Below are 17,449 nucleotides of genomic sequence, written 5' to 3'. Positions count from 1 at the left end.
GAAATATTTTTTGTATTTCATAGTAGGTTTTAAAATCAGTGATCACATCCTCACCTAAAAGATCAAAGTTTAGGAGGCTGAAGGTAGGTATCAAAAAATAAATCCCTTTGTAACATTTTCAAATGCATTTTCAGAAAAATTAGTTTGATCCTGAGGTGTGTGGAAGCTGGTCATAGTAGAGCCTGATTTGGTATGGCAGTAGAGCTGGAAGACAAAGTCATGACAGGACTTAAAAATCTCACAGCTGGAGTGAGGCATGTTATGAAGGAAACTTTAGACTTTCCAAGGAAGCCCTCCAAGTGTGCAGTCTTGTAGCTGATGTAAGGAGTCAGGAATTAAATTGCCATTTTCCATCGGAAAGGCTGGGTTTAGACTTTGATACTCCATGCAGGGGGCTCCCATTCTGTCACAGGTGGAGGAAGTCTAGCTGTGAGTATGTGTTCCCATGAAAAAAGCTGCTGAACAATCAGCATCAATTCTCTTTGGTGTCAAAGGGAGGGGGAGGAGGAACACTGAGCTTTCCAGTGAAGCATTTCTTTTGTCCTTCATAATAAATATGCATACACGAACATAAATGCATTTTCATGTCATCTGATTTGTCAGTTAAGAGTCACTGTTGAAAACAGATACATGCAGGTATCTTCTAACCACCAGTCTGACAGACCTTGCATGAATCATTTACTTCAGCCTGTCACTGACTGTTGAAATTCTGTTCTAGGTACTCAGTATCTGTTTTTGCCACCCAATCGCTATATCTTCCATGGTGCTGAGGTTTACTCGGATTCTGAAGACGATATCATATCTTCCAGCTCTTGTGGCAGCAGTAGTGAGAGCGGCTCGTGCCGCAGTCAGAGCTTAGATGTAGAGGACGAGAGTGAGATGGAGGAGTTTTACAATGGCATAGATGAGGATGCTCCCGAGCAGGAAGAGGAGCCTGGATTCGGAGAGGATGGAGCCGAACGGGAGGAATGGGCAGCTGAGGAATCAGCTGATACAAATGAAGCTGCAGGGACTGAACATCCGAGCAATGCGCTGTAAAGTGATCGCTGACTGGTTACAGGAACTTCCCACCAGCATTAGGAGCTTTGGCATGTCAGAATGAATGTTTACGTCTGAATTTAGAGCAACAAAACCATAAGGACGTAGTGTTTATAAATAACTAAAACAGATTTTCATGCTTAGTTTTTTACCTTTTTCAATAAAAATCTATTACTGCGCACTCAACACTAACTCATCTTTTTTTTAAGGTACCAGGATTATCTAAACAATTGTCACAATGTTCACTTTTAAGTTCATCTGTCTGATCAGGCATCCATGTATATAATACATATTTTTGCTTAATAAATTTCAGTTTATATTATTTTTAAACAGATTTGAAAAAGCCATTGGAATGTTAAACTAATATAAAGGGAACAGCTAATTTAGACCAAAGAATGGTATTTTCACACCTCTTGCTTTGTAACACTTTGGTTTATTTAAAACCTTCTGCTTCTGCTAAACCTTTCATTCACACCTAGTCTGTCATTAAACACTGGCATTTTCTAAGACCTACTGTGGCAGCTAATTTTTTTTGCTTTAACAGTTACTTTGTATGTTTGAGACATACTTAATTGCGAGCAGACAGTAAAATGGAAACAAGACAGCAGCACTTGAGGAACCCTATGGTTATTAGACTGATCAAGAAGTGCTGTGAAAATGCTTAGGTTGCTGAGTGTATTACTTCCTGTGGACATGAAGCGATGTTGACATTGGCTCCTCTGGCATTTTAAACAGAAAGGATCCCCCCCGGTAGGAGTCTGTCACGCTGTATCCAGAGGTCACATCTAGAGCAGCTTGCTTTATAAATAGCATTTGAGGAATTGCCAAGGCTCCAGTGTGGAAGCAGAGTTCAGAAGAGTGTTCCTCCCGGCATGTAAGAAGGCGCAGAAATGAAGCTCTTCCTTTGTACTTATTGATGCACCAACCCCAGGAGAGACTCCAATGGTGGGAGCTTCCGTTTACGCTGCCGAGCGGCTCCACACGGATTAACAACCTGCTGGGCTGAGGTCCCATTTCAGCTGGGAAACCTTCTCCCACTGCCAGCTCCACCTTGGATACAAAAAGCAAAGCAGCTTCTCCCACTCTGCTGTCTCAAGTGCTAGGCTGCCTTAAAACTGGATGTTGCAGATGCTCAAGTGCAGATTGTTTCCAAGCCTTTAGAACTATTTTGTACAATTGCACAGTGCAGTAGTAAGTGAAACAGCATTTTTCTATAAACCACTTTTTCAACATTGGCCCAAATGAACTCTACGATGTAGATTATTCATATACTTTGCTTTAATATTTATTACATTTTGGAAGATGTATAGTAGCTGTTCTTTGAACATAATACAACAGTTAATAAATATTTAAGAACAGCCTCCTGTATTCATCGGGAAATGTTGGCATGTCGTCCAAATTTAATACAGCTCTTATTTGGCTACACTAAAGAATGCAATATGTTTAGTTTTCACTTGCATGTCACAATGTATTAGTTTGTGCTATAGGAGATATTTTAAATTGAAATACTTTGTTTTAAATTATTTTTACAGTGAGGATTGTTTTCTGCTCTTTTATATTGTATATAGTGTCTTTTATGTAATCTACTGGCATATGTTTTGTAGAAGACTGTTTAAAATGACTGGCTATCTTCCTGCAACTTTTGAAATACAAAACCAGTGTTTTATACTCGTACACTCTGTTCTAAAGTCTATTAAAATTGTCATTTGATTTCTGGTTTCTGTTAATTTCTAGCTATACCATAGAAACTTACCTAAGATGCCCTATAAAGTCAAGGTATACCCTGGCTAATGGAAGGCATTACATAGGAAATGGCTTTTTTACCACCTGCCCCTGGGAAAAAAGCAAAGCCTGAATGAAGCTGCCCTGCATTGTTCTGGGTTTATCCCATGGCTCCCTGGGCACTGCAGCTGTGCTGAGCCCTTCCTTTGGCCCTCAAGGGCCAGGGCCCAGTTTAATTAGTTTCCCACTATGTAACACCTTACTGTGTGAATGATTCCACTGTACTTCTGAACCACCATCTCTCTAATAGAAATTAATTTGTATTAGAAAAAAAAAAAAGAGATGATAAAACTCACACACTTGAGACACAAAATATTAAAAACAGTTAGACTCTAACACACCCAGATGCTTCCCTATCAATTAGTTATTACTCTGAAAGACTTGAAAACATTTTTCCTCTTGAACAGAACGGCTGCACCTTTTTCTGCACCTAGATGAACAAGTTCTGCATTTTGTTCTTTCTCGTGTCTTTGATAATATTATTTGAACAGAAGATGAACCCCAAACCATGATATGTTCTCTTACTCCTCCATTTTGCACACTGCCCTTTACCCATAGTGAGGATGTCTTTCAAGAGTATTTAAAACAATGATGAGGCAAATGGTGGGCATGAGGAAACATTTGCTATCACAGCCTTTTGTTATTCCTAAATACTCAGCAACTTGCATGAAATTTGTCTGGAAGCAGGGCAGAGCATGTCCAGGTCCAGCTGTAATTTGTACAATCTCAAAAAACGAGATCATTTAGTGTTCTCATAATTTGGATAACTACCCTATGAAAGCATCTTAGCCCTTAGTATTTATATTAAAATAGCTGCACTGAAAAAAAAGCAAAGTAAAACCATTTGTCTGCCATTCCCTAGCTACCTTCTGGCCTATTTTGCTACATTAGACACAATAATGACCTTGCAAAAGTATTTGAAGTGATGGAAAAGAAGCACATGTTTAAACATCTTGTCATAATTTCTTCTAAATGGCCATGTATTTTCTACAGATCTGGCTTGATCCAGTACATTTTTAATTAGTGATTTGATTATGGAAAATCTATTTTAAATGCATGACAACAAAGGGACAGACAACATCCTATTAGGAGGGGCTGTAAGAGCACAAAATTCTAATGAAACCAGCGTTCAGAAGCAAACTGAAAAAAGTGAGAAAAGGAAGACCCAGTGAGTACCTCACGCTCAGTTAAGATATGCTTAAATACTGAACCAGAACAGTCAAACTGAAAAGCAGATGCATTTATTTGCATGATACACTTACCTACAAAGTGACTGGAGAATAAAACCCAGTGCAAAATGCTGGATTTCAGGCTAAACAACTGGTCATGTCTAGGTAACAGTGGGTTCTAAGCTAACTGTAAATCCTCAAGAAGTCATGGAGTTGTACCATGAGTTACTCTTGGCTAGGCAGTTTCAAGAAGATGCTCAGACTGTTAGGACTCAGTAGGAAAACAGTAGTAATAATAATCCTAATAGCAGAGCACCAAGGGAAAAGAGTTGCTAGTTACTCCTCCAGCATGAGGCCCAAGGCTCAGAAAAGCAGAGGCACTGAAATAAAGCACCACCCACCAACAGTGCAGATCCCTGCTGGGGGACCTTGGAAAGGAGCTGGGCAAATTCAGGTGGAACAGGACTCCCAGAGCTCCTGGAGGCCTACTTCCCTCTCCTTATACCCTCCTGGAAGCACCTGGGCTAGCTACAGGTGGAGAGGGTTGGTTGGTGCCTCAGATGAACCCAGCACAGCAGTTCTCAGGCTCAGCACAGTCAGAGCAGTTCCAAGAGCTGAGCTGTAACTGTTCCTAGCAACCCTGGAAACAACAGCCCAAGCAAACCCCAGCAAGGCACACCCAAAGCCTCCATCTGTCCTGCCTTGGGGATGGTGGAAGCAGGTACACGACCACAGGTCTTTAAAGGACTAAATTTCTTAAGGGACACAATCCCAGTGCTGTCTGACCACTGGACTGTTACTTTTACTCTCACAGAGCAAGAGAAACTGTTTCCCTGCAAACCCCACGCCCATGTGCCCTGGAGTGACAGCCCAGGCTCCCTCTGAGCAGCTCCGGCACCAGTATCACCTGTGACAGAGCCCCCGACAAAGCAAACACTTGCAAACTACCAATTAAGTTAATTTGAAAGCCACAAAGAAACGCAATTCAAGAGTCCTTGGAAACAAAACACAAACACATTTCAGTGGGATTTAGCTGTTTGGCTATGGGGTTTTTAACTCTGTACAATTATTACTCACTATCCCTTTCAATGGCAGAGCCCTGTTCAGAAGAAGAACCCTCAGCTGAGGGGGACCCTGCTTCCCACTGCAGGTGGGTACCTTACAGGGAGCCCTGGATCCTACAGAAGCTCCCCACACTGGGCTCCACAGCGGCCACCCCAGTAACGCTGAATGCTATGGAGAATTGGCCTTAGACCCCATGGAGCGTCACTACCCTCCTGCTCCAGACTTTAAAACTCTGAGCATTCCCTACTGGGCACTGACAGAAATCCCCAATTCCCTGCAGGGCCTGACCAGGGCAATAACACATCAGCCCATGAGCCAGAGAACTCCTCCCTGCTGTTGTAGGGCCACTCCCTCACCTAAAGATACCGCAGATCTTCCTTATCTCAATTACCCTCCCCCTTTGCTTATTCCTAATGTAATCTTTGCATCTCATTAGGATACCTTGCCAGTGGACAGCCTCAGACTGCTTGAGATGCTGCACCCCAGAGTACTCAAGCACTGCTGCTGCAAGGTGCACCCACAGAACCTCTGTGCAGGATTAGGTCACAAATAATTAAACTGGTTTTACCTTTGAAAATTTTCAAAGACAGCAGATACAATTTTCAGTGGAAGCTGGTTTTTAGCTACAGTCTGCCAGCTCTGTTCTTTATCCCAGACAAGCTGCTCTATTTGCTTGAAAAAGGGAAGGAAACTTGACTTTTGCCCTCTATTCAAACTTAAGTCTTCGTGTAACATTAATCATTTGTTTCCTCACGTAATCAGGCACATGGAGGAAAGCAGTGAACACCTACAGACATTCACTGCACAGTGTAGGATTCATGACCTGCTGGGAAGACCAGCCTGGAGCATTGGCGAGATAGAGATCCCTACCAGCACTGTACACACCAACTACACTGAAATTACTAACTTGGTAGCTCCTATGTGGAACAAGATTCCCAAACCTCATTTTCCTGATCTGAAACTGATGTGCCTTTGGTTGGAGAAAAATAATAATGCTGAGTACTGTCCTAGCTAATGTAAGGGGGCTCTGAGGACACTCACGGCACCTGCAACACCTTATTTTGTTGTTTTGTAAAGTCAGTAGCTGTGTTCAAACCCAGGGAATATGCAGGAACTCAGACTGTTTAGTCCAGCAGGGCTGCTGATATGGTACTTTAGCACAGTTCTAGTGTGCCCATGTTATTGTCAGTTTGGTTTAGGTGCCTTCCCCACCCCCAGCTGTCTTGTGGTTAGAAGATAACACATCTTTCTCCTTCACCGACAGAAATGGGCAGGCAAAGGTAGGATGTTACAAAGTTTTAGCATACTCACAGAAAGCAAGTCAGTGTAAGAGGTAGTAGCACAGAGAAAAATTATGTGTATAGGCAGGAACAGGCTCCTTTCCCCAAGAAAATAAAAACACTGAGTCACACGGTCAGGGAACTCAAGTGTACAGAAATGATAGCTGTTGGAGTTATTTTGTTGATTAATTCTGCACACAGAGCAGGTAAACAGTCAAGGGGATTTCCTGGAGCTGTATTAATCTGGTGATGGCAGGTGACAGAAGATGCTCTACACCTTTCAAGGTCTAGGTAAGGTTTTTGAAGTCATTGTTCCAGACTTGACCAACACAAAAACGAACAGCAGATTGAAGGACCAAAACAGTAAGTTAATGATTAGTGCACCCAAACCCCACTCTGACCTGGCAATTTAGAAATACCCACTTGGTAAGCAAGAGGACCTTGTTACTTGTCAGGAGAAACAAACATTTTGTTTTTCCTATTCTTTTTTCTCCTCTTCGAAAACTGAGTAAGGCCACTTCCCACAGTATATACAAGTACATAGTTCTGGTTGCACACAGAAGGTCAACACAGCCAGTCTTAAGGTGCTCAACTCCATAACTGTGCTGAAAACTTTATTATTAAATGAAAGCTTATATCTGCATTTATCTTAACTGCAGAACCTCATGTGCCTTTAAGGAGCTCTCTTTGATAGTGATTTACATTTGATTACATTAAGCTTCATTTATTACTGATAAATCAAGTTTATTGCAGCAGAGAGCAGGGCAATGAATTAAAATCCTCTTCAGAGTAGTTTATAAACATTCTTAAAGGGAATACCATGGCTTGGAGCTCTAAGTATGATTAGTAACAACCTCAATAATAGTAACTCCCATAAAGTGCCAAAGGAGACAAATCTATGCTTAAGCAGGGCTCACTGCTTTACCAGTTCTACACTGTGCTCTTACTTTTGCCGTGGAAAACAAGGGACAAACATCTGCTGTACCTGTAGTTCAAGTAGCCGGGGTAGCTCTGCCATGCAAATTCAATCTTCATCCCCGTACTAAAGTGGCAGGTGCAATAAATCCATGACTGCACTGCTCTGACAATAGCAAGTCTCCTTCAGAAGTCTTGATGGAGATGGATACAAGTCTGACATGCAACTGGTCTCCTCCGGTGATAATTTTGAATCTTTATCAAATGCTAATCTAATTATCAAATAAAAATACTGTAAAAAAAATTAATTATTGTAAAATGCTCCCACTGAAGCCCAAACTACTGTCATTTCCCAGTTGTTTGCATTACCCTTTTAAACACTGGTACCCAAGTTTTCCTGAATAACTGAAGGTTTGAGGAAAAGGAAGGCTCTAGGCTTTCTTCATTAACATCATGGCTATTTCAGCTACACATAAAATGGTTTTTCCCCCCACTTTCTTACATGCTGCACAGTAGCAAATATTGTATGCAAAATTATACTTGATCCAAGCAAGAGAAAGCAGTTCCTGCTGCCCACCTTTTTCCAGGCTGAGGCAACTTAAGGGCACAACTTCAGTAGAGCTGTTTCCCATAGCTGTTGTGACTGTCAAAGGAATTAAGGGCAACACAAGCATTGCAGAAAGCACTGAACTGCTTGCCACAAGTAATGCCATGACTATTAATTGTTCTAATACTACATAAAAGTCCTTTACCTTGTTATGCACACAATCGTTACGACTGGGCACTGCCTCCCCGCACAGAATGAACTGACATCGGTAAGATAATCAGGAGCACTTAGTATTGTAGGACCCAACTCCATTTCTTGCAGAAGTGTGTAAAACCGAGCCCAGAACTGCAGAGAGAATTCTCAGGTGAACACTGTCCAGAGGAAAGTGACTTTAGCCCTGCTCTGCCAGTGGGCTCTTAAGGTGATGTTAAACCAACCATTCCAGACTCCCCACCCTCTTCCCAACACTTACTCATGTCCACTTGTGTTTCAAGAGAGTAAGAAATGTGTCTGGCTCATGCTGGAGAAACTTTGCAGCAACACGAAGCACTTGCCACAGCAGTTTAGTCAGCAAGAACTGCACTTCAAAAATGAAGGACATCTATGATGTCTAGTGCATCCTAAATTGGACACCAAAAACAGGCAAGTGAATTACAGCTTGGATTCTGCCTCTGAGCCCTCACCTACAGAATAAGGCTCTTCAGGTTAATACTGACATTGACTAAACATCTGAGACACCAAAACCCAGAGAATGTCTCACAGGGAAATGAAGTACATACATGTACCACTAGATTTGGATGATATGCACTAAATTAAATTGGACCTGCATAACTGCAGATAAACCTCCTCTTATTCAGTGAACACCAACTGTGTGCATCAAAAGAAACAAGACTCCCATAAGAAAAAGCCCAGCACTTGGACATGCAATAATACACAAGGGAGAAAGAGTTTTACATTAGCCACTTCCTAATTTTTTAATATCTACCTTTGCAATCTTGGTGTTTCACAATTAAAAATGGTGTTTTACTATTACCTGGTAAAATGACTGCATAATACCTTTTTTTCCCCTTCTTTTTTTTCTCCTTTTCCTTCTTCCATGTATAATAAAATTAAGCTGCTTTAGTATTTGTTGGTTTCTTGTTTTTCACAAGTGGGAGAATTTCCCAGCCAAGTAACAAATGTTGGAAAACATGGAATATGGGCTGCATACAAAGAAATTACTAAGAGGTTACACTGCGTCAGAAAGGTGTAAAAACAGTGTTAAGGGAAAAGACTAATTTTAACTGTACTGACCTTTTTTTGTATTTTAACAATATGTACTGCCAGCACAGAAATTGGATGTTATATAATTTATTACAATGACTGCATTTCCCTGCTTTTTCTAGCTGTACTCTCCAATTGAATGCACTGGAAGTTGCTCTCCATTTGAAGAACTCTGCATGCTGCAAGCATCCGTACACATCAACCAACAAAGGTTTTCATTCAAGTCTTTTATTATAGCTTGAATTTTTTCACTGCATTTAAAAATCTAAAAAAAATAAATATTTGTTTCACAGCTGCAAGTCACATATGCATTAACACCACAAAATCTGGAATTTAACCAGAGAAGGAAAAGTCAAATCCAAAAGTGTCCAGCTAAGCACAATCGTCTCAGGGCAATTATACTAAAAATAAAATCTTAAGAAAAGGGGAGAGGGGTGTTAAAGGTTATTTCAAATGCATTTATCTGGAAAAAAGTGAAAATTCTATTAGAAACCATAAACTACGCTTTCAGCATTTAAAAATAAACGTTTAACCTCTTGACAGCAACAATTGGCTGGTGCATCTTTTTCTTTTAAGCTGTATTCTTGACACATGACTGCAGAGGTTTCAAATGATAAGTTAACCTCTTTTATAATTGTGTCCACTTACTTACAGAATCGGTTCTTAAAAATAAAACAGTGTCTAAAGTCAGCTTGTCCATCCACATATTAAAAATGCCATTGGATGCGGTTTTGTATCGGCACTAAGTGACTGCTTCATGGATTGTACATTGTGAAGATGAATGTCTCTTAAACAATCACCTTCATTATTAAGGTTCTTAAAACAAACCAGAAAAATAGATATCTTCAGAAATCAGAGTAGTCACTTTTTTTGTTAAAAGCCATAAAATAAGCTCATATTCAATTACAAGCAATAGAAACCATACTGCTATTGGAACAGAATTATTTTATCACAAAAAATTTATTATTTACAAAATGAAAAGTTACCAAGTGAATTTATCAGGGAAAAAGTTAAATGTTCTTACTAAGTGATTTGAAAAACTGAAGCAAGTCTCTCATGCACTCACACGCCAAATTGTTTGCATAAGGTGAAATGTTAATTCTTGTTAGTGAAACTTGACTCCCATTCACAATACTCTCGTTTTTATTGTAAGATGGCAAAATCCACATGGCTCTGTACAAGAAGGTACTTATTAAGACAGTTCCTCAGTTTTGGAAATGTTTTTTTGGCTCCCATGAATATCCAGACTACTGAACATTTTTTGCAAATAATCAGTTATATTATCAACTGCATCACTTAATCCACTGAAGTTACCACCACAAAAAAGACACAAAAACTTAATGATCCCACGTTACACAGAACTTTCATTTCTCAAGTTATACTAAACTGAAACCTTCATAGTGGTCTATAGCCTGGATCAACTTAGATTTTAGGGTTTCTTTATCTGTGTATTTTGGAAGATCAAGAAGATTAAAGCAAGTGTGAGCTACCGGCAGATAATCTTCTCCTCCTCCTGTTGGCTGGATGACCAGTTTGAGACACTTCATTCCAAGAATTGGAATCCGATCACTGCCTGTCAGAAACACTGTCGAGAAAAAACCAAAAGCTTGTAACTAGTTGAAGACTAACACTGTCTATGTCACATATGCAGTTCTGATCACTGCTGGCATTTTTTAGTCATTCCAGCAATGGTCAGCTTTTCACACTGAAGTTCTCTGGAGTTTGGAAAACAGGAAATAATGACTTATTACAAGTGATACGTAAAGTATTCCATTTTTGCATATGAAACCAAACTGTCCTTAAAAATACTATAAAGCTTTTCATGCAACAGAACTTCTAATTTAAAATCCATTGGCAGTATCTTGTCAAGATTTCCAAGTATCTTGTAAACAAAGAATTGGTTTCTTCAAAAACTAATTTATCTGAATTGGAAACTAGTCTGTGATCTGTTCTAAGAAAAACCTCACTCACAGCCAGCTTTGATCACTTTGTTATCTGTACATTTCCACTTATCAGTACCTTGACATATTTACAATCAGTTACAACTCCGAATTTCCATCTCTGTGCAGTGAAAAAACCTGGAAGATGTGAATTCTATGTCAAAGCACAGGAAAAAATATCCTAGTTACCAGATAAATGACACCAGCAGTTTAGGTTGTTGGTGTTTTGGGGGTTTGGGTTTTCTTTTTTTTTAATGCTGCTCTGAGCTACAGTTATCTGTAACTAGCCATCACCCACAATGACTCAAAACAACCCCCAAAAAAATCAGAGACAAGTTCATAATCAATTTCTTCTACTATGATTTTTTTTCCAAGTAGTTAATCACATCATTACAAACACTTACATCTGCCCTCTTATACCAAGAGCCTGGAATCCCAGTGATCCTGTTCAGTTAGTGACTTCTGTGAAATAATTTCAAATACTTACACAAAAACTGTTTTTTCTTCTCCAAAGACAACTCATGAAAAACCTCCCAGAATATTTTAATTGTAGGATGGTCTGCCCAGTATTCTCCTTTGTATTCTGTATTCTAAAATGAGCAGGAAATGAGGTTATTGCTCGCTCACAGAACAGTAGGATAAGCTGACACTGAGGCAGAATGAATGCAGTCTCTGTAAAGAGACACAGCAAGTGACATACTACTACTACTACTACTACTTTCCTCACTCTCTTTTCTTCAGCTGTTCAGTCTGAATTCAATACAGGGACAGATGCCTGTACTGCAAAGCATTTTCAATCCCAACACAGGCCAAGACTCACTGAGCTCTGGCAATCAAGAATATTTACTTTTAATAACTGTGTGCAATGACTTCACTTTCCCATGTCTAGTATGAGAGATTGTATACAGCTGCCTCTGGGTTCTGTGAATTTTTCTGCTTCTCTCTTCTAAGTCTGATTTCCTTCAGAAATAGATGGAAAAAGTTAAAGCAGGAAGGTAAATAATATTTTAGGATCTTCGTTCACTGATGTTTTAAGACATCAATAAATAACAGGAATCATGTTAAATAAAACAGAACTCAAGAGGACACCTAGCTGCTTTGGCACCCTGAAATGAAAACTATATGAAAGCAATAGCTAACTATGTTTCTTACCTTCTCCAGCTCTTTCCAGTCATAATTTGTGTTCCCAATCACCATTGCCTGCAACTCACTGGGCTGGAAGAGCTGAAGAACTTTACCTCCACACACTTTGTGGAAGCCTTCATGGAATGCACTGTATAAGGAAGCCACAGATCTATTGAAGATGTAATCCACATATGCATCTACAAAATCTTGCCTGTACAAAGAGAAAGAAACAATCGTGTTGAAGAAATAAAGAGGAAACAGCACATGTCATCCTTCTACCAATAAACCAGTGGCCATTTCTGTATAGAACAGCATAGAAAATGAAGCAAAGAGGAGGCCAATATATTGTATTCTCTGCTTTATGTTACAACCACAGTGAAGATAAAATGGCACATGAATCTATTTCCCCACCACACCCCTGAAGGCAAAGTCTCCAGTGTGCAACAGAAAAGCAGGATCGTTTAATCTTATTTATTTCAGGCACTACAAACATCTCCCTTATTTGTGTGCATTGCAGTGGACTGGACTGAACGGCAACAAGCTGAAAGGCCTGGATTCCAGGGAGTGTCCTGAAAACCACTAATCAAACTCACTGTTCTATTTTTTTAAATTAAAAAGATTACCATATTTGCACTAAAAATGCAAATCAACTTCAAATGGACATCTGAGTCTTACACAGTAAAAAGACCAGTGCCAAGGAGCTGGGATTCACAGAAACAGATGGCCTGCTATCTGTGTGCTTTGGTACAAGGAGTTCTTGGATCTTGCTGGAAACATCTTTGGCAGCATTTAGGGGAGATCTAAAACTTCTTGATGTGATACAACATTTATGGTAATTTTTTTGAAATCCATCCCAGTGAAAACTGTTTAGTTTCTGCACTGGCAGTGACTTCAGTTCCACATTACAGCTATCCTACCAACACACATTCTCTGTGGAAAGAGAGAATGCATTTCAACACCACCCCCAGTCTTTGAGTAACATCACCAGTAATTTAAAGAATCATATAAACACATTTGGATGATACGTTTATTAAAGCTGTTGCATTGAAAATGCTGGAGATGACCAAAGTGGTGAACCACACTCCTCCCCTTCAGCACTCAATGAGATCTCCATCTTATCCATGCTGCGTAATTATAGAGGGGAAAGTAACACTAACAGTGCAAGGCTGCTCCAGAGAGAAGTCATAGCTGTAACTAAGTTATATTACACTCTATGTTAATAATTATTAAAATTAATTGAAGCATCATGGCATATTTAGATCTTGAGAAAGAGGAATTCTTCATTGCTGCAAGACAATTGTGGTAACAATGCAGCAGGCACTCCACAGGCACCTTGAAACTTTTCCCATAATTCAACTCCAATTTTACAGTCACTTAGTGACAGAACATCAAACCTATACCAGAAAACTGCAAAGCTATGGTGTTTTACATGTGCATTCAGCTCTCTTTCCATTCAATTCTCCCTTTACCCTGGGAGAAGTAGAAGCACAGAGAATTCATAAAGATTAAAGAATAGACTAGAAAATGGTAGTACTCTGCAAAAAGGGGACAAAAGCACCACCAGGTATATTCTGCCTATCCTCCAGGAGCAGAAAGGGAACAAAGGGTGGGAAAAGCTGCTTTTCTAAGTGCAAGTTACAGAATCCTTGACCAAGGAAAAAACCCCACCCATCACCCACTCTTCTGACAATAACACTGGATTAACCCATCTAACATTATCTGCCCTACAAAGGGAAGACTTCACTGAAATAATATTCATGTATGAATGAATAGTTGTAATAATGGCGCTTAGGTCATCAAAGTTCTCAACATTACTCACTGAATTTCAATGGTATGTAGCTTCCTGCAGAGCCACCAATCATTTTTAATCTTATAAAATGCTCTCAATTGGGGTTGGAGGGGACCTCTGAAGATCTAGTCCAACTGCCCTGCCATGGGCAGAGACATCTTCAACCAGACCAGGTTGCCCCAAGCCCTGTCCAACCTGGCCTTGAGCACTCCCAGGGATGGGGCAGCCACAGCTTGTCTGTGTCAATACAAGACAACAGCTATTTTAACAATACACATGAGAAGAGCTTGGGAAAAGAGCCCAAGTAGTTTTGCCTCCAACAGCAGTGTCAGAACTTGGCAAAGGGTATTTCCAACAGCCCAGTAACACTCCCAAGGCAGACAGCAATGCTGAACTACCCTGTAATCCACAGAACTCACCTATTCTGTTTGACTACAGGAATGTCAGCACCTTTAGGAACAAGCTCCTTAATTTCTGTTGTACCAAAATTTTCCACAGTGATCTATTTGAAACAAACAAAAATAGTACAAATCTTATTTACTGCATAAAGTACTTCTTCCCACTTAGTTAACAGCACCATGAAAGGCAGACACAGGAGCTAAAATTCATGGGAATCAGCTGCTGATGCTTTCTTTCAAACACTCCATCAGAGACAATTAAAATAGATGGCGTGAGCTTGGCAAGACATACTTCAAACACTATATACAACTTACAGTAAAATTAAGACAAAATGCTTCTTCTATGTCATCCTCTGGATAGTCCAGTAGCTGTTGCATTCCCCTGCAAAATAAGTTACAAAATACTTGCACCAGGGGAAAGAAAGATGAATTTATTTTCCTGAAGTGCTCTTTAGGCTTTGATAATTCAAGTTTTAGAAGCATCTTTCTACTGGTATTTCATTTATTATCTTACCCGACTTGCACCTTGTGTAGTGCTGGGAAACCCCAAGCAATCACTTCCTTTTGATTACCCCATGTGGTGAAGAGAGAACATTCCTATCTTAAGACTTCAGGTAAGGGATTCCCAAAGCAGAGGCAGTTAGTACTTAAAAACCATTGACTGGCTCTTCCATTAACATCTTTGATTTCTCCTTAAATCTATGAGAACTTTGGCATCTACATCATTGAGGCAGTCAAGCATCCTTTTCTGCTCATTTGAACCTCCTACCTGTTAGTCCTATTCAAATCCCTAGTCAAAAGTAAATACTTAGCATGTATTTGTTCCTGAAATAAGCAAAAATATTTTCTTGATGGACTTAAATAACTCAGAACTGAAACTATGCTTGTACTTAGGCTTATAAAATTAATGGCTAAAACTCAAGGGGTTTGAATTCCAAATACTTTTTCCCCCTAAAATGCTTGTAGGATCATAAAATATTAACACCAAGCAGTGAGAAGCAGGTGTTTAACAACAATGTCAAATGTGTCAGATGACATAATGACTGCAATTTACTTATCCAGTTAGTGTGGAAAAGAAACGTTATGTTCTTAGAGGAAAATGCTGACCTCAAAATTAATTTCTAACAACACACGTTTTTCCTTCTTGCTTACCTGCCAACATCTGGCATCAATTCTTTTAAGTCATCCAGGGATGGTTTCTTATTCAATAGCTTTTTGTACAAAGCCAGAGGAAAATGAAGGTCTACAATAGTAAAATTATATATTGCTAGCCCACAGACAACACCAATCAAATGAAACAAGTCACTGTCTTCAAAGGTCTAAGAACAGAAAACAGACAAGATGGTTTAAAATAAAGAAGTTATTTTAATCTTGCAGAGTCCAGGAAGAAGTGTACAGTGCAGTATAATCTGAGTGGATTTAATTTACATTTTCTTTAAATATGTATGTATCTGTAAGTACCAAGAAAAACAGGATAAAGTCTAACCAGCTGAGACCGAAATCCAAGAGAATAGAATCCTTTCCACTTAAAAAGGCTGAGCTGCAACGTACTCTGTTACAGGGACACATACTGCATTAAGATTCTGGTTTTGTCAGTGATTTCCTATTGCACTATTCAGTGATTAAATATGTCAATTTTTTAAAATATTACTTCGGGGAGAAGAGGGAAGAGCTCACTATTGACCCCCTCAGAATTAATTACCAAGGCTTAAAATACACCTGTGGAAATGTAAATATTCAGGTGTTTGGAATCCAGCCTCCCCAGTCAGTGTTCTCTGAAGGAGGACTGAAAGATCAGGGATCAAACCTTCCAAGAAAGTACAACTCCATGACCACCCATCACCCACAAATGCAATTGAACACAGGAAGACCTGCCTAACAGGCCAGTCAAGAATTTGCCTCTGGCACCTTGATTTACTGATTCTACCCTTGGAATCAATTTGTTCTGGCTAGTACTTGTTCCTAAAAAACCTGGCTGGGCTGGGGACAACCAGTAAGGAGTAAACAAGGAATGGGGAAAGCAAAAGGGAAACAGCAAGGAATGAGGAAAGTTTTGCTCTAATAATGACAAAAATAAACTTTTTTGAGAATACTTGCTTCAGCTTCTACTCTTGAAATAAAATGACCACAAACTACTGTGTTCATATATTATTAATACAAATACTGTAAGTTAAAATGAAATGACTGAATATAGATCACACCCTACCTTATCAGAGAACCAGATCAGCCTGGACTCCTCATAATACCTGAACATTCCATACTTGGGATCTAGCAACTCCCTCATGATGAGCAAAAAAAATTCTTTGCGAACACCACCAGCATCAACAGCTTCCTCCCCTACAAATATAACCTGAAACACACAACTCAGTGAGCACTGAACTGCAAACAGGTTGTAAAGCAAGGTTTGTCCAGAAACATTCTCAATTACTGTGGCACTTGTAGGCACTTGTAATACCTTGAGTGGCTTCTTGTAGTCTACATTCTTTGTTTTCCTTAGGACCTCCACAGCGTCCCCTACAATGTTGTCCCTCCGGACCATTAGTATCAGGCATGGATTGACAGATTCAAATACTGGCAGGAAAAGAGAAGACAAGTTCTGCCTGTGGGCCTGATCGACAGCCATCTGGAGAAAAACAAAGTGAGAGTGTCAGTAGGTAGGAAAAATTCCTGTCAATATTAATTGTCCATCAGTCTTGTCTGCAAAAGTGCAGATGGGAATAGCTACTACAAGAACTACTGAATTTGCCCAAGTTTCCTTTGTATTCCTTTTATCTAAGGAATTATTTGATTTCAGAAATATTTTTCCTTTACCCAATGCTCTCACCAATGCTAATGTTTGGAAAGAATTAGAACCCAGGTTTTGATATTCCAGTCAAAATACCTTGGATAACAAAAGGAAGCAAAAAAATCCTGCATTTCATCTAATGAAGAGTAGGGTGTTTAATATAAATCTGGCATGAAAACAAACATACATTAAAAACTAATTCACAGCGGGTAAAGCAATTTATTTAACTTGTATGATAATTTTTGTATTAAAATTGTTTGTAAAACAAAATGCTTTTGCAAATGTTCTGAGTATGGCAGAGAACTCTTGAGAGTTTGTGTGTTTTAGTACTATTTAATATTGTTAATAGAAAC

The 17,449-nt window shown here is 39.5% G+C and overlaps 2 protein-coding genes across 4 annotated transcripts in view; one reads left to right on the top strand and one right to left on the bottom strand.

The window, feature by feature from the left end:
* Window positions 1-1,219, top strand: part of SIRT1 (sirtuin 1) — a 15,404-nt gene extending 14,185 nt beyond the window's left edge. Inside the window, exon 9 of the mRNA XM_008642876.1 lies at window positions 719-1,219. Coding sequence (XP_008641098.1) covers window positions 719-1,038 — 320 coding nt within the window. The 3' untranslated portion in view covers window positions 1,039-1,219. The remainder of the gene's footprint in view (window positions 1-718) is intronic.
* Window positions 1,220-9,266: 8,047 nt separating this feature from the next.
* The window catches only part of HERC4 (HECT and RLD domain containing E3 ubiquitin protein ligase 4), a 28,797-nt gene continuing 20,614 nt past the window's right edge, over window positions 9,267-17,449 (bottom strand). For all 3 annotated transcript variants that reach the window (XM_008642751.2, XM_017746203.1, XM_017746202.1), the window contains 8 exons: window positions 16,767-16,934; window positions 16,518-16,661; window positions 15,464-15,630; window positions 14,627-14,693; window positions 14,333-14,415; window positions 12,152-12,335; window positions 11,487-11,589; window positions 9,267-10,644 (listed from right to left, as the gene is read on the bottom strand). In XM_008642751.2, coding sequence (XP_008640973.1) covers window positions 10,436-10,644; window positions 11,487-11,589; window positions 12,152-12,335; window positions 14,333-14,415; window positions 14,627-14,693; window positions 15,464-15,630; window positions 16,518-16,661; window positions 16,767-16,934 — 1,125 coding nt within the window. In that variant the 3' untranslated portion in view covers window positions 9,267-10,435. The remainder of the gene's footprint in view (window positions 10,645-11,486; window positions 11,590-12,151; window positions 12,336-14,332; window positions 14,416-14,626; window positions 14,694-15,463; window positions 15,631-16,517; window positions 16,662-16,766; window positions 16,935-17,449) is intronic.

This window comes from Corvus brachyrhynchos, unplaced genomic scaffold, assembly GCF_000691975.1.
Source record: "Corvus brachyrhynchos isolate BGI_N302 unplaced genomic scaffold, ASM69197v1 scaffold279, whole genome shotgun sequence".
Classification (NCBI taxonomy): domain Eukaryota; kingdom Metazoa; phylum Chordata; class Aves; order Passeriformes; family Corvidae; genus Corvus; species Corvus brachyrhynchos.
The sequence above is the reverse complement of the archived record's forward strand: the minus strand, read 5'-3'. Positions and strand labels throughout refer to the sequence as shown.